Genomic DNA, 23057 nt, shown 5'->3' with positions numbered 1-23057 from the left:
TGTGGTTTCTACTATAACTTTCATGTTTTTGAATCTTTACATTTAAGGGTGGCTCCTGTTGCAATAGGAGTAAATTACAGGGCAGCAGTTACACAAATCTGAAAGACAGAGTTGTGCCTTATAATGGGGGTGTAGTAACATTTGTGGTCAATGCACACACTGCATGTGCCTTTTTGAGATTTTCTAGTCTTCGGTAGATTTTGATCCTCTAGATACCGCTACAGGGTATTTGCACGCAAATACACCAGCAGCCGTGCGTGCACAATATAGGGTATTTAAGTCCCTAAAAATCCTTTGTTTACCAGAAACACCAAAATTGGCTTGCAGGCCAATTGCCACATACAAATTGGAATGTCACAGTAATGAAGGGGACGTTTTTAAAATTACTAAATAAAATAGTATCTCTGTACAGACAGTATGTACTACAGAATTGGACAGGCAGGGCAGTTCCCGTTGGAACTGCACCACAGGCGCAGGTTGCTGTTTAGGCAATTAGTCCAGACTATATACGCTATCAAGGGAAAGGTTTCGGTGAAGCGCAATGAAATTGCCTTCTGAACTGCTGACAAGATCAACCAGTTAGAAGCAGTCTATCCTCACACACCATCCAAAAACAAGCAAAGATTTCTGACTGCTTTCCCTTGAAATGATACCGCCTGTAGAGGAGTACAATACCTGGTTAAGTATATTTGTGTGTATTTACACTACTACGCATGATACACCCTCATTAGCGGTTCTTCCAGATTATCGAAACAAGTACAAATTGAACACAGAGCTGCACCAACTCTGCTTCTCGGGTTGAAATTAATGGGGAATTTTTAAACAATTTCTTCAAATATTCACAGCAACACTCGTGGAGAAACAGGGGCTTTGGCCATTCGTCAATCTTTTCTGTTCATGAACGTGAACAGGATTTACTAAAAAATAATATCAGAAACATATTTATCTGTGGGCCATGACACTCTTCGATCACAAGCTGACAAACTGGACAGCAGAAAAAAAGACGAGGTTGGTGTGTTTAGGTAAAGAAAAAAATTACACCTGAAATTAAAAAGAAAAAGAAAAAATGGATTGGATCTCCGTCAACTCAAGAGTTCAGCCAGAGTGGTTACAACCTGAGGGACTGTGATAAAATTAAAACGCTGGATCAGTATCAGCAATCTTTCAAAAATTATTTTCTGGCTTCTAAGAGTACAAGGACAGAAAGAAGTGGGCGGACTCAGTAAGTATCACAGAAAGAAGAACATAGCAAGCCGAAAGATGAATCAGGACGTCAAACCGAGGTTAGAGTCAAAAAGGAAAATAAAGGTTCTGACTCCAAGACGCACTCCAAACAAAAAAACGCAGTGGGCTAGCTAAAAACCATGCCGTACAAACTATAGATACTTCTGCGGAATGAGACATGGGTGATAGAACTTCTAGTCAGCAAAGGAGAAGTGTCAATGTTTAATCAGACTCTCCAAGAGTCTCTGATGGTGAGCCGAATGATGAATATTTACAAGCTCAAACTCCAGATAGACATTTAAATCCTCCAGACAAAATTTATCATGTAAGAATACAACATACCGGGTAAAATTAAAGCAGGATTCTGGCCCATAATACAGGTAGCATTTCTCTCCTTAGTACCTAATGATATCAGGGAAATATATGCAGAGAATGGCCTTTGAAAGAATCTCCATCCTTGTATAGAAAGCAAGAAGGGTAAGATAAAGATTCTGTTCCACATGCCATTTCTTTAAGGAGTGAGACCCAAATGCAGACTCGCTATCGACTGAATCTAGAAGCAAAGCATTATATAAAAGCCATTTTTAGAGCAATTACAATATCAAAACAGTACAATACCTTATAGTTCAACAATGATCACCCCTCTTTTTCCTGTCTTAAAAGCAGATGGATGCTATATGATACTATTAGACTATCAATACTTAAACTCACATAAATGCACTTATGTAGTATAAAACGTGGATTGCACTGACTCATGACAAACTTTGTAAGAAGAGAATATAAAACAACACTGGACATTTCCAATCCAATGGGTTTCCCAGTCACAACATAGTGCATGAAAGCAAGTATCTAACTGCTTTCTCCAATAACAGCCTTCAATTTTGTTTTAAACAAGTGCTGATGGTCTACTGACGGGGCATACCAATGGTCCTGGCTTATTTGCCGCACACATTATGGAGTCTGCACAACCAGAAACCGAGGCGCTATCTTATACTGGCGACATTTATATCACAGAGGATGATGTAAACACACATCTAATTAGAATGAACCGAATAGTGACAATAATGACCACACACAATTACAAAATGAATTGTAAAAAAAACCTAAATTGCTTACTTGAAAGTGATTTTCAATTTTTGAATTATCTAATGAGGCCAAGGCTCTTGCACAAGACTTCTTGAAAAAGTGTGCTAACTTCAAACTTCCAAACACATTAAGACATTTACAAGGCCTTAAAAAAAAGAGTTCACGGCAAATACATGAAAAAAATTTGGTAAAAAGGATATTTGAAAAGAAGGGTTCCGTGGACTTAAAATGGTGGGAAAAGGTTTAAAAATTTGCTCAATTAATGTATGTGGACTGAACAACTTAACGAAAAGACATAAAATAGCCGCAGAATTGATATATACTCAACCTGATGTTGTATGTATTCAGGAAACTCACATTCCGTGGTCAAAAAGGGAGGTGCTAAAAGATTTAGGATTTATATTAGTTGCTGCCTCTAGACAGACTAGTATGATAAGGGGAGTAGCCATTTTAGTTAAAGATAATTCTATAATTGTAGGACGGAAGGCTGAGGAAAAAAATGGGCGCTGGGCTATTGCAGAGTGTAAAAGTGGGGGTAGGCAAATAACGCTGGTTACTGTTTATGGGGCTAATCTGGATGACCCTGCCCCGCTGGTGGAAATTAATTTGGAGTTAGTTAATTTTCCTCAGGCGATAGTGATATGTGGGTATATGAACATAAATTTGTCTAACAATGCTTTATTGGAGGGGCATGGAAATTATAAAGGCCGTAAACCGAGAGTGTATAAAGCTCTTGTTAATGTATTAGAAGATCAAGGCCTAACTGATGTTTGGGGAAAGCTTGGTGAGGGGGATAATGGATTTACTTTTTATTCACATCCCCATAAAAAATTAGTTAGATTAGATTATTTCTTTGTCCCAGAATATTTGTTGGAAGGAACTAATATTAGAACTTACCGTAGAATCACTTCTGATCATTCCCCCATAGTGATTGAAATACAGAGCCCAGCGAAGAGGACAGCACCACCTAATTTTTCTTATGATCGGAAATTAGGGTTGAATGAAGAATTTAAAATTCATATGCAAAGTTGGATTCAATCCTTTTTCCTCAATAATCAAGGCACGGCTAACACTGGCATAGTCTGGGATACTTTTAAAACGGGTTTCCGGGGAGAGTGCATTAGTTTCTCATCTTGGCAACGTAAAAGATTAAAAAAAGAACTAGATAAACTATATGAGCTCTTGGTCAAAGCAGAGACTTTGTTAACTAGGGAAGTGGCACAGGGTAAAACAGAGCTTTCTGAGATCGAAAATGAGGTGGCTAAGGCCAGAACTAATATTCTTGGCTTCTGGGACAGGGAAATTGCTAGGAGATTTTTAACATCTAAAATGTTAAGCTATGAATTTGGGGAAAAAATAGGCAAAACTCTGGCAGTAAGACTACGAATGAAGCAGACAGCTCGGAATATTAGTTCAATGACAGATGCTCAGGGTAAATCGCACTCAGAACCAGAACGTATTCTTGGAATATTTCAAAGTTTTTATGCTGTGCTTTATTCTAGGGATGATAGTTTAGATCTAAATATGCAATGGCACGATAGAATGTTGGTTGGTTTGAAAGTTTTAGAACCCCTAATGGCGGAAGAACTGGATTTACCAATAACTATGTCAGAGCTAGAGATAGCAGTGAAGAGCCTTGCAGTTGATAAAGCTGCTGGACCCGATAGAATACCGGCTGAAGTTTACAAATTGTTTTTTAATACCCTAAAGGACGAATTGCTTCATATAATTTTGGTAGCACAACAGGGGAACCCACCCACCACTTGGTCTGATGCAACCATTGCGGTCTTTTGTAAAAAAGATAAACCTGTGGACAATGTAGGATCTTATCGTCCTATATCGTTATTGAATGTGGATAATAAGATCTATTCAAAGATTTTCACCAATCGATTATCCAAAGTTGTATCATCTTTAGTTTCGCGACATCAACATGGGTTTATCCCTAAATGAGGAACCGTGGATCATATCAACAAAGTAATCACGTTGTTTGATCTGGCGGCTGTAAACAAACGGAAGTTGGCGCTTTTTCTGCTAGACGCAGAAAAAGCGTTTGACCGGGTGAGTTGGGAATATTTATGGATATTAATGGCTAAAATGGGTTTTGGACAGAAATATATTATCGCCATTAAATCTTTATACGTTATTATTATTATTATGTTTCTTATGTAGCGCCTGAATCGACCCCCGAAGGGGTATCTCTGCGCTTGCCTTGGGAACCCGTCCTGGCTTTTCCCTGTGAGATAGCCCCTACAGGGCATCCCCAAGGTGAAAGCCAGGCATCCCGCCGCGGGGGGCCGTTGTGGAGATTAAGCAAGCTTAATGCCCGGAGTTGCAGAGTGTGAACCCATGATTAGGTTAGGCACCGAAGCAAGAATTATTGAGTCCATTGACATTTGAGCTCAAGACCCTGCCGCGTCGGGAATTGAACCCTGGTCCCGGGTCTGACCTCTGCTTCAGGGTCTGCCTGCTCTAACCAGTGAGCCACACTTCTCCACTAGAACCTACGGCTAAAATTTCAGCCCTGGGAGCCCTATCTGATTCTTTTAACATTACTAGAGGGACTCGCCAGGGTTGCCCATGCTCTCCGTTATTATTTGCGTTATACATTAACCCGTTTATAGAGCAATTAAGTCAGAACCCCTTAATTCCTCCTTTTAGAGTATCTGATTTTCGCTGATGCGGATGATATAGCGGTGGTTACCGATAGACCAGACACTGCTATTTTAGAGATTGAGAGGATGGCAAAAGAATTCGGAACCATAACTGGTTACAAACGTAATGCATCAAAGACTCAGATCTAATGCTCAGAAGCCATAACCTGGGAGGATGAGAGAGTGGTGGGAGAGGTCACTTACCTTGGCATACGGATCAAGACAAATATGTCTGAACTGGTTGATGTAAATTGGAATAGTGTATATGACAAAATTAAGGTTTCTCTTGAGAGATGGGATTGTTTATTTTTGACTATTGTTGGACGGACCAATGTTGTTGCTTTATTTGTTCCGTTCAATACCCTTAGCATTTTCGAAACCCAAGTTACAGGCTTTACAACCATTATGTGGAAAATTTATTTGGAGCCCTGGGAAACCAAGACGGGCCATGACATTTTTGACGTTACCAGTTGAAAGGGGAGGGTTGGGAGTACCCGATTTTTTTCTTTATTATATAGTTTGTTTTTTATTAAGAATGAGAGTGTTGACAAAAGGGGAATCAACGGAACCCATGTACAATCACCCATCTATATTTGAGATTTTGATGGGACCACAAGTGAGACAAAGCTTTTTTATTGAAATAGATGGCAGCTACTGATAGGAGCCCACAAGACTTGGAAATGGCTGATTCGTACTATCGGTATTGGGAAGTTGGCGTATTACACTCCCTTTACCACGTCAAGATTATTGCCCATTATATTTTTGGATGGAATGGCTTTGAAATGGCAAAAAAAGGGGGTGACATGTCTGGGGGATTTCTTTTTGGCGGATGGCAAGTGCAAATCATTTGTGGAATTGAGTGAGCAGTTCAGTCTACCAAGAAGCTATTTTTTAAAATTTCTACAAATTAGGGATTTTTTTAATAAACAAAAATTAAGTTTACAAAAGCATCAAGTTGTTGAGGGTATAGTTTGGCAGGTAAAGATTGGCACTTTGTATAGATTGCTTGTGGAGGAGAAACCGGACGATTTGGAGAGAATAAGGGAAAAATGGGCCGATACTTTAGCGGATACTGAGGTTGATGTGGAAGATCTCATCTTGCTCTCCAAAGAAGTTCTAATGTCAGCTAATTTAAAGGCACAGTTCTTTAAAACCTTGTTTGATTTATATTACACACCACAACAAATGTCAAAATGGGGAGATGGTTTTGATGGAAAATGCTTTCGGTGCAAAGCCGATCATGCAGATAGCTTACATATTTTTTTTTCTTGTCCCAGATTAAGGGGGTTTATACAAGATATTGAAAAATGTATGTCTTTAGTGCTCAATGTTCGCGTGGCGATCACTCCCTCCATGTCGATGCTGGGGAAGACACCCAACGACAACCGTGCTGATGGACTATATTGTTTTCGCTATTTCATTTTTTTTACTATGACTGTAGCATGGATATGTATTGCTACAGAGCGGCTTCAGGAAAATCCACCATTATTTCAGCAATGGCGAGCACGATTGTATAAATTATATAAATTAGAGTGAGGTCTTTTTTCAGTTTCTGGGTGTAGGAAAAGGAAAAAAATTGGACTGAAAATCTGGGGGGCTTTTTCACAGTATTATGAAGATTGAAAATGCCATTTAATTTCACTGAGATTATTATCGTTTATGTATGCTTTGTATATAATAGACAATATGGTTTTTCTGTTTTGAATGAACTAAGCCATTTTCTATTTGTATTTTCTGTATCTATGATCTAAGATGTATTTATGCCGTGAACCAATAAATAAAATAAAAAAAATAAAAAAGACATTTAGAAGGCCTTGGGGGGTTTCTTAATTTTGGGAGGACTTACTTGCCGCACTATGCTAAGTAAGTTAAGACCCTCTATGCTTTGATTTTTTTCAAAGTATTCTGAAAAACAATAGACAGAAAAACACACAGCTATCTTGCATGGACTCCAAGCAGACATGTTAGAGACAAAATATTTTCAGACTTGGAAAAAAAAAGCTAGTTACTAGAATAAATAATATATTATCTTCAGCCCTTGATCTTCTAAAAGAGGACTTAAGTCTTACACAGCTAAATTTGACGTTACAGACATTACGAAGTACTTCGGCAGTTTCCCAAAATAAAGTACCATATTTGAACCTTATAATCTGATTTTAACTCAAAAGGCCATGTCAAAAAGAGAAGCTACTTATACTCCCTTACGCATAGAGCATATAGAAGAAACCTATTTTCTGCAGCACAAAACACACCTATCACATGGCTCCTTCATGGAGTAAGCTCCCTTCCCATATCATTATTTCACTTTGATGGGTGCCAGAAATACGAGCTTTGAGGTTGGTATAAACAAATGCGTAATCCTTTCTTCATCACATATGGGAAATACGGTTTGAATTCTTCTGCCTAACTCAGGAGCATCCAGCGTTCATAGGGACATCTGGATGCTCAAACGCTCTAAGTCCCTCACTCTTGTGCAATTCCATCACTTTATAAGGGATTTGTACCTATTTTGAAACCAGGTCCGAACTGTAAACTATCAGTTGCATCTGTTTCAATCACACCAACATACACTTTTGAACAATGGTTCTTATTTAATATTAACAAATGAAAGTTGTTGTGGAATGGCCCAAAGACAAGCATAGTGAATAAACTAGTTGTAGTTCTGATACAAAAAGAGGTTCCTTTAACCTCAGTGGCAGAAAGATTGACTTACAAAAAGCCCATTCTCCTTCAGAGATTCAGAGACTCTTGCAGACCCAGTATCCTACCCATTTTGCAGACTTTGTGCACATGATCTTCAGCTCGGACACCTTCTTCGAAACTGCTAGATGTGGCATATCGACTGGTTTAAAAACTAATTCTTTAATTATTCCAGCCTCTATTATGCAGTTTATTGAGCGGATTTCCTGCAATCCTTCTCATCTTTCAGGTAAAGAAATAAACCAGTGCAACAGACAACATGAAGTCTGGTTATCCAACGAAAAGAAAATGCCATGAAACCCTTGAGTTTTATCTTGGCTTTGAATGTCTATCGGTACTGAGTGGGTACTAGACTCTAATCTTTCATAATAGGAGGACTCCTCATGTGAGACTGGTCTTCGGGTGTATTAATTGCCTGCAAGATTCAGTACTTAAGCTACCAATCGAGCAGCCCCCATAACATCGATCAACATGAAACGACTTCTGAAACTGCTGAAGCTGCACCAAGCTTATTGCTAAGCATTGCACCTGCCAATCGTGAAGTGTAATTAATATGACAGACAAGTTCTAATGTCTCATTCAGCAACAACCACTTGGATGCTAGGAACACTGATCTAACCAGAATCGAGATACAAGCGATGGCACCATCCCTAGGTACTCTGAGTATTGATGATCATTTTCAGTGCCTTGGTCCACAGCAGGTGATTCCAAATCTAAGCATAAAATGTGCTTTTTAGCTGAACACTTGTATGCAAACATGCGTGAGCGCTGCGGCAAAAACCTCTGGATACTCAGCTGATTACCAGACACCATCACCAATGTGGAGAAAGTAACCAACCACCCCAATCATTTTCCAGCCAAAAGAAAAGAATATGACTGTTTGAGCTCTTCAAAGATAACATGGTAAGACATCATAAAACAGACAGTGTGTACTCTTCTTATAGTTTTGCACCCAGCCGCATTAATTTGCAACCAAATATGTCACCTGGTTTGCTTTTTATCAACACACATACATTTCCAACGTGTTTTGTAAATGTCATCCTTTTATGCATTTATTCGTATATAATTCTAATATGATATACTACAATGTGTCAGCCAATTTAATGTTTCATTCAAATATGCTTATATGCTATTTTACATGATAACGTTGATAAAAATATATATAATGTTCAGTACTTTTCGTATGACAGTGCTAATTCCTTTAGTCTTTTTTCATTCCATATGTGCTGTTAGCTCTTCTTTTATCATTATTAGTACAGGGCTGGAAAAATCCTAAAAATGTTACTAGACCTGCACGTCTATTAACTTGAAAAAGCTACTCGATCTAATAATGTACTAGACTTCTTTCTCTGAAAGCGGAGCAAATGTGACAAGATAACAAGATTTAAAGGCATCTTTATTGCTCATTTACTTTGTGAGCAATAAAGATATCTTTTAATCTTGTTATCTTGTCACATTTGCTCCGCTTTCAGAGACAGAGGTCAAATGTCAGTTTGTCTTCCTACTCACCACAAATGGCAAGTAGGCCCTGAAAATAGCTAGTCCTGATTAAATCTGGCTTGCCATAGTGTGAGGGCGAGTGGATTTTTCGAGCCCTGATAGTCGATGTGCAGTTCCTAAAGCACGCACAAAAATGCTGATATCATCTTAGACGACAAGTCTGTTGGCTGACATGTTTTTTTCTATATTAATGCGTGTAGTCATTACAAGATGGCCCCTTAAGAGTGTAAGCTTATTATTTACAAATATGGTCGCATACTATCAACATGTGGATCCAGCGGACACCTTTTTCCCAATGTTAGTAGGTTTAATGTCTCTAGTACCTGATTTATTTTGTACATATTAAATATAATCAGTGGCCAAATAGTATATTATTCCCAGGATTTGGCCAGGAGAGGTCTTCACCCCAGAACTATTGCCAGAGATCCCGCCAGATTGCCATAGCCCCATCTCTGTCATAGAGTTGATTCCAGAAGCTGTGCTCGAGGCATCCTATTTAAAGGTCCTATGAAATTGGCAAGGGGGTTTAACTATTTAATGCAGTAGCTGAGGTTTAGCATAGCATTTAGGAAAAGCATTAAGCTGTTAGGATCTCAGAAATTTGCTACCAATGTTAGAAAAATGTACCTTGTTCTCGCTGACTGTTGCATTCTTAACTTCTGTGATTGTCACAATCTGTCGGGTTGCTACTGTACATATTTTATACACTAAACTAAGGTTTTTAAAATAAACATTTTATACTACATATCCCAATTTCTAAGTGCTATCTGTGAGTGTTATTCTTAAATGAATGAGCTTGTTTGAATTGCCACTGTGTCCCTGAACTTGTTTGCAGGCGCTGATAGTAACCTGAAAAAACTTCCTGCACAGGATTTCTTAGCTGGTTAGTGTCAGCGCTGCATTCCAACTGGCCTTTAATTCATATCTGACTGATTGAAATAAGTCCTTGAGTAACTGAATCAGAAATCCGATCCCTGCAGCTCTAGGGACCTCCCAGATTTTGTTTCAACACCTCGGTGCCTTTGGTTTTTAGTAGCTTACTGATGCTTACGATTATTAATATTTAATCATTTGTATGGAATGAAATAAAAATGTACAAATGTACATGCATGCTGAACAATTGAATATAAATTAGGGAATGGAACATTTCTTTAAGTAAATATGCACTCTTAGTCTGTTTTCTATTTTTCTATTTAGGGGGTTTTGTAGAGCGCTTGGTGACGCACAGCGGCGTGTCCCTGCGCTAATGAGCTAATATGTACCAGACTGATAAATGCAGAAAATTACTGTGAAAATAGAGCAGTCTTCAGCTTGGCTCTGAACAGTGTTTCTGAGGGTTCTAGTCCCAGTGCCATTGGTAGCTTGTTCCATCTGGATGCTGCAAGGAGCCTAAAAGATCTTCCACCCATCCGGGCTCTGGACACCCTGGGAATTGACAGGAGTCCTGAACCGGAAGATCTCAGAGAGCGAGATGGCTCATAGGGTGTCAGCAATCCTTTCAAAGGGAGCGGGGCTCTCCCGTTGATGATCCGGTGGCACGTGCACAGGGCTTTGAATTCCACCCTGCTGCGAATCGGGAGCCAGTGCAGAGACCGGAGGGCTGCTGCGGAGCCCGCTCTTCTAGATAGTCTAAGCACTAGTCTAGCAGCGGCATTCTGGAGAACCTGGAGACGGCTCAGGTTCTTTTCCAAGGTTCCCAAGTAGAGAAGATTGCCGTAATCCATCTTTGACGTGACTAGTGCATGCACCAGAGTTTGGCGGGCTCTGATAGGTAAGAATTTTAATACCTTCCTGAGACTTTTAAGGTCCCAAAACATGATCCAACCACCTGATTGATCTGAGGACCGAAGGCAAGGTCAGAATCAAACCAAATGCCCAGGTTCTTTGCTTTCTGGCAAGGGGCAGGTAGTGGGCCCAAGCACGGTGGCCACCACGCCGACGTCCACGCTGATTGGCCTCCCCCCACTACCAGTACCTCGGTCTGCTATTCTTCAGATTCCAAACTCCAGATGATTTTGACATCAGATATGAAACATCAAATCAAGCGCAATTATTTACGATTTACTAAAAATATGACACGGTACATGAAGTTTTAAATCATGTTTTTATTCATTGAGTGAGACACTACACTAGTTTAGTGCGGCTACATGGATAAAAACTATCTCAAGTAGTGATCTGACGTAGCTTGATAACTGCAATAAATATTGATAGACATTTGAAAAAAAATCATTTTGGGATTTCACCACATAAAACCACAAAAAGGACAACCAAAAATGACTAAAAGTGGCAACATGTTTTGTTCGTGTTAGATAGATTTGATACCGACCATTTTCAGTAGATATGTAAAATATGCTGGGTGTATATCCTGTAAGAAATAATGGCTGGTGTTTGAATCCTACTCGCGTTTTTAAACCAGCGTCAAAGCGCAGAGGTGTCTTCCTGAACTTACTGGAATCACTGCTACCGCACAATGAGTAAAAAGTGGGCATTTCGCTATGCAGCCCACCAGACCAACAGAGAACTAGGCTCTCTAGAGAAGGCGAATTGCCCGCTTATACATTTCTGCCTTCTCCCAGGGATTTCTCAGCCTTAAGTGCAAGCATAGGTTTGGCAGATGCAGTTAATGCGAGTTGAATGCCCTATCTTTTCGGCCCTCAAATAATTAATTGTTTGTGTTTCCAAACAAACTCCCAGAGTGGAAGTTTGTAAAATATAGAAAAATAATAATCCTGTCACATATGATTTTATCTCCCTGCACGCCAGGTCATTGCTTTTTTCCTGCTCAGAAATATCAAGCCTTGCATGGCAGTCCCTGGCAGAGTAATCAGTGGTGGTAGCCTTGCAGTGAATAGGAATTGGGGCACCTCCACCATCACCTGGCAGTCCTATAATTGACAGGCCGCAGGATCTAGGATGGCAGTCAGCAGAGCCTGCTTAGGAATCACTGGCAGTAATCTTGAGGTTCTTCAACACTAAATGGGAAGGCTGGGGAGGGGTGACATGCAAAGTTGGTGGATGGAAAATTTGCCTAATTACATCCCAGAGTTCACAATAAAACATACACCATCTACTTCTCCCTTTGACTCATCCCCTCTATGACAACAGTAGGGAATCATCTGAACTCACCTTGTGGCCTGTATAATGCTGTAAGCAACTTAAAATAGTTATATTTCAGATCTCAGGGTAATCTGAAATGAGAGCTAAGCCTTTGTGATGCTCCTATGACACATTCTATTTGAATCTGGGAATATGAGATCCATACAAGTGTTACCATGAATTTGTCACAGAAAATTAAAGGCTTGCAGAAGACACCACAAATTGACCCTTCAAAAAGTGTGAGTTACTTTTGGATAGCACATAGAACATGGCGAGAAAACGTTATCAGCCTGCATAAGGTTCAGGATGTTTAACCGAAAAAAAATATTACAATGTATTAACACAATTAGAAAGTATTTCAGAAGAGCAAACCCTACCCGGAGATAGCAGCTAGTTTCTGGTGGGCCTGCAGTGCCATCTCGCAGCCTCTGGTCCGAGTCTTATGCATCTCCGCCCGCAGAGAGGGGCAACTCGTAGACACATCCCCGATGGAGATAACCAACTCACGGTACAGAGCCACTTGTGTGTTGAAATCCTGGACAAGCTGAAAAACACACAACCCCTTTAGTTTCAGATAAAACTTCTGGCAAATATATCATGTAGTATGTGTTTGTCATATATAATGTTTCTATACAACACAGATACACGCATTTTGAAAGTTCAAATATAAAAGGCCCGATTCCGATCTTGGCGGATGGCGTTACTCGTGACGGATATCCCGTCCACCTAATTACAATTCCATTATATCCTATGGAACTTGTAATACGGCAGACGGACTATCCGTCACGTTTGTGACGGAGTGTCCTATCCGCCAAGATAGTAATCAAGCCTAAAGTCTTTCGAAGCTAGGTAAAGGTTGCAAGTGTATACTTGTCAATAGAGACTGGTGTGAGCAATGGGTGAGACAAATATACCATTGCCGGTCCCAGGATGCTTGTTTCCGGTCCAGGGAAGACATGGCTTGGCAGTTCGGGCTGGGCTGTTCCCATGAGGCACAGGGTCAGACTGATTTGCATACGGCCATGTCTGAACTGGGGTGGCTGAGTGAGCTAAAGAATGGTGATGGATTAAACCCAGATCAGTTGACTGGGGGTGAGTGTTTGATTGGCTCAAACGCTCCGTCCATCATCCCCTTTTGTATCGCTTTGTAATAGTCAGGAGGCATTTGAATATATATATATATATATATATATATATATATATATATAGAGAGAGAGAGAGAGAGAGATATAGCTATATATATTTTAATGTTACCGCAAATTTGCAGTGGAACAGCAATTCAGTAGTAAAATAAACAAAAACTTTTGTGGGTGGGTGCAGGAAGTGCTGCGGCCACCTAGCAACATTTAAAAAAAACCTGTAAGTTTCCTGGGTCATTACATCCATGCCCCCAGAAAGCTTATCATATTTTGTAAAGCATGCATAGCTGGTGCTCTATGCTCTTTAGCTGGAGTTCAGCCCCCATTTTAGTTGGTTACATGCCTACACTACGAAGCTTGACAATTTTTTTAATTAGACATTTTAATGTTTTTTTTAATAAAGCTTTATTATATATTTTTAAAATATTGTTTTATTGAGTGCTTTCTAACATCTATAAAAGTACATAAACAATGATCACATCCATCCAGGGTACAGCAGCAAGAAAGCACGTGTTACAGGAGTATATATCAAGTGTTAGATCACACATCAACGTAGAATCAACTCCCCTTCATCAACACATTGTGGTACCTCTCTCAGAAAGCGTCTCAAATTCTCCATACCTAACCCCAGGTGTCAGTCAAAGAACTGGCACCAGGGTCTTGGCGTCCCCATTTCACTCCTTCTCATGTTCCTTCCATTGGCCCCATATCTTCACATATTTCTGTGGGCACCCCATAGGCTGGTAAATAGGTTCTGCTGCTTGTCTGCACCACTCCATATTTGACCTTCATTCCTCCACTGTTGTGGGCTCCTCCCTCCCCCAGTGTTGCACAATGTCACATCTCGTGACTGCCAGGGCTGTGTTGCAGACAGCCAGAGTGAATCGGTCAAGGGTCCCTTCCCCTCAAATCCCCAGGGTAGGAGCCGGGGTAGGGGTGAACCCGAATATGAAAATGGCTCCCATCGTCAGCAAGATCCTGCTCTGTAAACCTGACCCAACCCTGTTCAATTTTGGCCATTTACAAATCACATATAGTAAGGTGCGCCGCAGCCACACACCCTTCGGCAGTGGTCAGTGTCAATCACTCTTAGTGCGTAGAGCCTTGTATGTGTGAAGTAAAGCAGGTGAAGTAGTTTCAACTGAATCATCTGCAATTCAGCCCATATGGCTACCTCCCCGTGTGGTAGGGGCATGTGACCTTCCCCTCCCATTTTTAGGTCTCGCCTAAGCAGCACGCAAGCGCTGCTTAGGAGGGGGGCCTCTTGAAATTGATCCGGGCTTTTGTGGAACTTGTGCATGTTCTGCACTGTTTCCAATGGGCCCTCGTGCATGTGCAGCGTTTGCATTGCAGGAGGGAGCAGCAGCACCATCTGTTAGCAATTATCGCGCCCATCGCTACTCGCTCCCGAAAGGGTACATTTGTTGTACTTATTGTGTACGTCAGTTGGCCAATATCAGTGTCGCTTGAACCACAGTGTCCTAGCTGGCAGAGACTGCTGTCCTGTGGCCCTGGCTGAGCAAGGCTATTATATTAGTCCGGTTGGGGGTGCTACTGCTTGCCTGGGTAATATCGTTCGTCTGACTGCTGCTTGTGACTGTTTCTTTAATTGTTCAGTTGCTGCTCATGTCTCGCAGCTAAGTATTAACACTGCCCACGTTGTGTGTCCAGGGGCTGGGGTCAAAGGCCCACCTTTGACCCCGCATCACGCTGCCAGGTAGGTAAACATGACCTTGCAATAAACTGCACCGATTTCATCAGCAGTCTGTGGTGCGAGTGCACAGTCAAGAACACACCCCTCTCCTGACAACGCCCCCTCCAGCGTGCCCCTGCCCAGCAGTCTGGGTCCACGCCCAACGCCGTGGAATCATAGAGGTGAACCCCTATAGCTGAGCCGACTCAGCCTTTCATCCCTCCTAGGTGGATACAGCTGGCATTACCTACTTCCTAGGTGGTGCAGTGCTCGCACGCAGGGCAGAATTTGTTTGGTAATGCGTGTGACTATACCGTGCAGCAGTGTCAGCTGAGTAAATAAACTAGTATTTGGTTTAAATGGCATTGATGGAAACACAGAGGGAGAGGTTAAGAGAGAAAAGCTGATGCTTTGTGCTTTGACGATTTGATGTGGCTTACTCCTGACTCAGGCAGTGCTGGGAAACTACATCTGCCCCCAGGTGACCACGAGCACACCAGCAACCCACCCCCTGAACCGCATGCGCCGCCAGCCCTCTAGACTTTTGCCACTATCTCACAAAAGGTGTTTAGTGTGGATTATCATGTTTTTTTAAATGTATTTATTTATTTTGATTTCAAACAAGTCTGCTGTCTACTTTGACATGGCTAACCACTTATAAGGTCCCTCCCAAAGGCGAGACCTATTGGCTATGCCAATTCCGTCAATGAAGAATCAACCAGAACTACATATAGCTTAGGAACTGGCCCCTAGATAGGTCATATTGCCTCTGTAGTTCCTTTACAAGCAGATGCAGTGGAGGAAATTTTGAAATCCGCTAAGACTGGGTCGCCTCTTGATATCATACCAGCTAAGATTGCTGCATTGGTATCTGCTCAGCTCGCTCCATCTAACTGCGCTATATTAAATCTCTTGATGAGTAAGGGCTAACTTCCCCTTGAGTGGAAGGCAGCTAAAGTAATCCCAATTCACAAAAAGGACATTCTATCTTCATCAATTCTGTCTAACTACCGCTACATTTTCCTTCTCCCTCTGATGAGCAAATTATTGGAAGGATGTATTAATAAAAAACTTACAGGACACATAGAGTCTACTGGTTGTTTAGACCTTTCACAGTCGGGTATTAGACCTATGTACAGCACGGAGTTAGCACTGATCAGATCACATCAGATGCTCTCTAGATAGTAATCAATCTGTATTGCTAGTGCTGCTGGATCTATCCACAGCTTTTGATACAGTGTCTCATCGAATCCTATTGCAAAGACTAGAGAAGATTGGAATTGGTGGACATGCCTTTTAATGGTTTACGACCTTTTTAACTCACTGCACCGCGTTATGGACCTAACCAAGGGAGTGCCACAGGGTTCTTGTTTGAGCCCTACGCTGTTAAACATATATGTGGTCCCCTTGCATAGATTGTGAGAGAATTTGGTTATATCCCTATTTCTTATGCGGATAATACTCAACTTCTCTTATATTTTAACAAAAGTTCCTTAACCACTAAATCTTGCTTTTCAGAGGGCATGAAAGCTATTTCTTCATGGATGGCGGATAACTACCTCCAGCTAAATGCTAGAAAGACTGAGACTAGCTCTTTGGTAATGCCAATATACAGATTGGGGCACTGCTCCTATCGCTAGAACAGTGGTTAAATACCTAGGTGTGTATTTAGATCAGACCCTGTCTATGAAGGACCAAGTTGGGGCTACCTCTAGGACCTGTTTTCATATGATGCGTCTTCTGCATTGAATATTCCCCCTCCTTCTATTACCTGTTTGTAAAACCTTGGTTCAGGCACTGGTCATCAGTCGTCTGGACTATTGCAACGCTCTTTTGGTAACTGCTAATGAATCATTGTTGAATAGACTACAGGTAGTACAGAATACAGCGGCGCTGCTTCTTACTAATATGCCCCCTAGAGCTGCCTCCCTCCCCCTCCTGCAACAACTACATAGGCTGCCCATTCGCCAGAGAATTAAATTAAAAGTCAGCTGCATTGTACATAAAGCCTTAAATGCCAAAGGACCCAGTTACTTAGTCAGGAAACGTATCCCCTACCAGCCGGAGAGGGTCTAACGTTCTGGAAAGAAATGTCTCTTTAGCATTCCTCATTTTAAAAAATCCTGTAAAGGAGGCAACGCTTTACAGATGGCCCCTTTGTTATGGAATTAACTTCCCCTTACACTTCGAAGATGTGATGATCTTTTAATCTTTAGGAAACTTCTTAAAACAGAACTTTTTGCTGTTTAACTGTCTGCTGGCTCTGCTCCTGTACTGCTCTAGCATGGAGATACCCCTTCGGAGGTGATTAGTGCGCCTTATAAGCAGTAAGGTAAATTAAATTAAATTCAAGGGCATCCATCCAGCTTCGTTTCACAAGTCCCTGAGCTTTATTGTGCTTAACATGTCTCACTGTTGGTGTCCTTACACCCCACGCAGTTCTGCCAACATGCTGGACTCCAACAACGGAGACCCTGGAGTAATTGTAATCATGCAACCCATTTAATACAGTGCCAGCTTCATTACATTTTTTATGACAATCAATTTTATTAAACATTGAACTGAATGAATGTAATTATTGGTCATTTAGATAAAGAAAGTACATGTGATATAAGTATGTTATTATTTTGAACTCTTCATAAAGCCAATAGTCCCACTTTTTATATTTTGGCGTTCTGACGCTTTGACAAAGTCAGTAGCTATGCATTACTTAAAATGACACCCATTAAATTCAGCCATGCATGCCTGCGGTTGTCAGGACGCCAGGCAAAGCACAAGCACCTGTTGCACATAGCTCATGTGCAGCGGGGGCTGGGCTCCAGTGGGAGTTGGGCACAGGGCTTGGCCCGTGACCAACTCCACACCCAGCATGGGCGAACACTGTGCATGGCCTGGGGTTGCCGCCCACAACACAGGCCCAGCCCTCAGCAAGCCGTAAGTCGGCCACAGTCAGCGGCCATATGCAGTGTAGGGTTGCCTGCCCATGAGGCCGTGCACAGCATAGGGTTCGCTGCCTGCGGGCGTAGGATGCAGGGATCAGGCACAAAAAAAGGCATGGGGTTGGCATTACATATGGTAATAAAATATTACTTTACATTAAGAAAAATCCTAAATATTCACACAAAAAAACAAAGGTTAAACAGACGTTATAGTTAGGTATGGAAACAATATCTTAATTTGCATTAAAAAACCTTAGGAATTCACTTAAAAATACAAAAGTTAAAAAGATTTTATAGTTAGGTGAAAATGTCAATTAAAGCCTTCAGTTAATACCATTTTAAAATTAACAAAACAAATGAAATTCACCACTTATAGTTATATCAAGTAACAATAAATTGTGCCATGAAGTAGCTATTACTCTCACCCTCACCATGCACCGCTTATAATCACTCATGACATGTTCTCTGACATCACTGATAAAATCACTGCAACATCTGAAATTACATCATTGAACGTGTTTCAGCTGCGACCGGCTACATTTAGACTACCTTGTTAGCTGAAACAGGTGAGGTCCCAGGAGGATAATAAATTGTATAAACACTCCCCGAGAGTTTTTGTCAAATTAGTGAAGGCTGTTCTGCAAATCATGCCTGGTAAAGGCATCTGCATGGTAAGTGCATGCGTGGTAAAGGCTGCATAGTAAAGGCATGTGTGGTAAAGGCACACATTGTAAAGTCATACAACCCATCCCTAGCTTTGGACCATTGCTTGGGTCAAAGGCGTCTTAGAGGCACAAGAGTTAAGTATAAATCAGTTAGACCACTTTGTTTTGTCAATCCTGTAACCAGTTATACCTACTGCTGCCATTGCAGGAAGACACCTTGGAAATAACCCATAATATCAACATCATTTTGTATAACACAATACAAATAAAACGATAAAGTGACGTTGTTGAAGTAAATGAGCCTATGAGGATGTCATACCTAGACCCAGTAAAGTATACAGGCTGGAGGATTCACTATTTGGTGAGTTATGGCCAGTAACAGTGTGTGTGACTATTGGTTCTGAGTGTTCTTTGGGTAAAATCAAGCTTACTCTTACTCTTTGATTGTAATATCTGGAGTAAACGACAGAGTTGTGCAGCAAGACTGTCATGAATAACATAGGTCAAGCAAATCCAGTCTTAAAAGCAAGCTCAACCAGATATTAAAGAATGAAGCAGAGAACTGCAATTCGCCTAATGAGGGAACGCCTTTGGACAAGCAGTTCTATGGAGAAGCATCATTTGCTTATAAATTTAAAGTGGAGCCACTGGAGGAAAAAATGATAAGTGCTTTGGATGTCAATCTGGTGGAAGCAATTAGGACACTATTATAGGCTAGACATATGGAGATCATAGCAGAACTACAAAATCTAATGTGGATTATTTAAAGTTGCAGGTACTAGATTTATTGAACAGGACCTTGCAGCATAGGGCTGAAGTTGGGAAGGAACTCTTCCCATCTTCGTGATTGCACTACATAGGTCGTGGATCTCCCTGAAAATGTCGGGAGACAGTTTATGAAAACAGATGGCACCCTGGTATGTTAATGGAAACCTTTAAGACTGAAAGAGCACTTAGGTTAATCATACTTTGACTACCTTCATTTGGTCCCAGGGGGCCTACAAATGCAACCCTGTTACACTATAATGATTGCTGAGAACTGATAGAACTACTGGTAGCAATGTGAAGATATTATTTTAGCAGAAACACAAAAGGGTTTCTTTGTCCAGCTCCATGCAAAATATGTGAAGGCAGAAAGAATAATTTCCAAGGTCTAAAGCAAGATCCACACTTGAGTCATAACGGAGTCATGGTTTTTCACTAACCCCCAGGATGAATGTAAACAGACGAAGTGTAATCTAGAATAAAGGGGACGTGATTCACAAAGCTGTGCAAAAATATGGTTTTATTCCAATACGATTAACTACTTGCATGCATACAAGTGATCAAATGTAATAGTGGGGGGAATTGGCTATTTCAAGACAAGATCACCCTGAAAGTCCAAGAACACAAAATAAATATTTCTCTTTGCGCATGCAATCAATGTTGTTGAAGCATATCAAAATTTTGAACTAGATGTCCTGGTAAGGTTCTGGTTCCCTCTAACCGGTTCTAGGTTTCTTTCTTTGTTTTAGTGTTTTTAGTTCTGGTTGAGAGACTTTGTTTTAGATTTTGTTTCTCTCTTTTTTTTTCTCAAAGTTTTCTTTCAATTTCTGATTCTGAACTATTTGTCTCAATAATGTGTGCTCAGGGACCACGTTGCAGGACCTTCGTGGAACGTTAGACCCTGTTCTGGTCTCCATACCAGTCATGGGCTCTAAGCTCTCTTGGACAAATTGTTCTGAGATTACATTTGTCCCTTCTTGGACACACCTTGTTCTGGGATCACCTTTGTTCCCTCTTGGACGAGCTTTGTCCACTCCTTGTTCTGGGACGACCTTTGTCCCCTCTTGAACGACCATTGTGCTTTGCAATCGTGGGTTCGAATCCCATCCTCGTCGCCAAAATGTTGTGAAGATGTTGAGATGTAAGTAGCAGGACACTTCTTAGTAGTTACAAATAGGGTTATTAAGATACAGCAGAGCAACACAGCCAGCTGACCAGCCCATTAACTGACAAGTGTGGAACATTCAAGTACAATGTAGAATGTACACAGGAATTCTGGGAGGCATAGTAGGTAGGAGGATAGAGAAAGGTCTAATGACAGCAGGTGGCCATGTTGGGTGGAGCACATGTTTACTACACAGGAACTAACAGATTCTAGCAGTAACCAAAAAGGCCCAGTACAACAAAAAGAATATACTTACTCAGATGTTATGCCCTAATTCCATAGGGTTATTACAGGCAAACACACATTAAGATACACGTTTTAAACAGATATGCAAATTACTGCTTACTGTACTGTTTCGGAATAGGTTGGTAAAGTTCCCCAAATATCAGGTGAAAGTGCTGTTAAAGGCTGTAAAGTCGAGCATACCAACACTGTCATTGTAGAAGTCCACAAATTGCACCCATTCTTTTTTCTTTGGAAGAGGGCCCCACCCTGACATCACCATTGGTTGTTTGGCCAGTTGTGAACCTTAAACTAGACCGCCCGCTGCATATCCCAGTAGCAATAACCACGACGAGGGGCCATGGGGAAACTTGAGAAATCATGTATCATATCTGTCATCATTTTCCCCAAATGTGGAATGCTCAGGCAATACTGAGGTGGATGAATGAAATCTGCACATAGGATTGCAGGCGGAGCTTACTGAGGGACAGGGTCTGTCTGGCCTATAGGGCAGTCTGGCAGTACCCGAAAGGCTGGTCAGGCTGGTCAGTGTGAGGCCCTTTTTTTTAGTAGTTTGTGTCCTTGTTTCATGGCCAGGAGGGCAGGTGTTTACATTTGATCTCTCTGATAACACTACAAACACTGCCTACAGCAAGCACAAATGCATGCAGTCTCCCATACCTTACAAAATACATATACAGCGGACCTTTACAAGTTCAAAACTGCCCTGATTGGGAAATGTGGGCCACTTATTCAGTTATCCTTTTCCACAATGGGGCCCACTTTTATTTTGGTATCTGGGCTTAATTTTTGTTCCAGTCTGACACTGTTTTAGGATCGAATTTATGTAAGTGGGTTGGAATAAAGTAAATCTGATGTAGAAGTTTGAAATGCACATGTTTGTATCAATAGTTGATGCATTCCTTCTACACATATTGCCAACGATATTTGACTATAACCCTTTCTAAATCAGCCTGCCATAGCTATGAGCAGGGTGTACTACATCTGCGCAGACCTTCGTAAACATAATATGCAATTTAAAGACCCAACTTTTAGCGTCTTTAGTATTGTTTACCTCAGCGGTGCTAACTCCAGCAGTTCAGCTGTAAGGGACGGTACTGAACGCTGCAGCCTACTGTCAATATTTCAAGCAGTGTAGCCTCTCGGTTCCTATGAAGTTCATCTATTGCCAAGAATCTTCAGTCTGTTAAACGGTGCACCATTTGACTCAGACCTATTTCATATGCTGGCAGGAGAAGTAAGGGGCTGTTTGAAGGGCGAACAGCAGACAAAAATAGCAGCCATTAGTTGCCCACATATCTTCTACCAACTACCAAGATGAAAATACACACCCACAATCTATATGAGAATGGTCACTTTGGGTAAATTTAAACGCAAGACAGTTTGGAGTGCGCCTGTCTCAGCCTGTCTCAGCCTAGTCTCTGTCCACCACCCTATGAGGCAGAACACGGTGGAACAAATATTTAGCAAAGTGAAGTAGAGCGAAAGATAACGTAAACTTTTCTGATGTGATCAAGGGTAGAGTGTTTAGGAAGAATGACTACTACTAAAGTGTACGTAGCTATGAAAGAGAGGAACATAATTGGCTAGCAAGATTTGGTAAAAATGGGTTGGTACCTAGTGCTGAAACTCCAGTAGTTATGGGGTATTTTTCAAAGGCTAAGAAGAAGATATGCAGGAGCAATTACCCATAGCTTGTGTAGATAGGGATATTCGTGATGTTGAGAACATTTTGACAGACTTAGGGGATGTCTTTGGGTAACAAGGCGGTGTGGTTAAAGAGTTCAAACACCACATTAAACTTTGACCAAGTGCACAACCTGTAGCCCACAAGGCGAGGAATGTTCCACTTAGTGTTAAGGAGGACTTGAAGAAAGTTTTGAAGACTATGTGTTTGGAGGGTGTTATTGAGGCACCTGAGTCTTCTCAATGTCTTTCTTCTTTTGTGGTAGCTAGGAAAAGATCAGGTGAGATAAGATTGTGCGTTGACTTGTGCACATTGAACAAAAACATGCTAATTGATGGTCATCCTGCTCCCAAAATACATTAATTTGTGACTAACTTAGGTGATGCTAAAATGTTTTCTATACTTGATTTGTGTTCTTCCTATCACCAAATTACACTGACACCTAAATCACAAAATCTTACCACATTTGTGACGCCTTTTGGGGCATACAAATACCTCAGGCAT

The 23057-nt window shown here is 41.1% G+C and overlaps 1 protein-coding gene across 1 annotated transcript in view; it reads right to left on the bottom strand.

Annotated features, from left to right (window-relative positions):
- Positions 1 to 23057, bottom strand: part of RGS7BP (regulator of G protein signaling 7 binding protein) — a 775003-nt gene that overhangs the window by 686005 nt on the left and 65941 nt on the right. The window contains exon 2 of the mRNA XM_086960688.1: positions 12635 to 12801. Coding sequence (XP_086816814.1) covers positions 12635 to 12801 — 167 coding nt within the window. The remainder of the gene's footprint in view (positions 1 to 12634; positions 12802 to 23057) is intronic.

The sequence above is a fragment of the Lissotriton vulgaris genome, chromosome 3_1 (genome assembly GCF_964263255.1).
Source record: "Lissotriton vulgaris chromosome 3_1, aLisVul1.2, whole genome shotgun sequence".
Taxonomy (NCBI): domain Eukaryota; kingdom Metazoa; phylum Chordata; class Amphibia; order Caudata; family Salamandridae; genus Lissotriton; species Lissotriton vulgaris.
The sequence above is the reverse complement of the archived record's forward strand: the minus strand, read 5'-3'. Positions and strand labels throughout refer to the sequence as shown.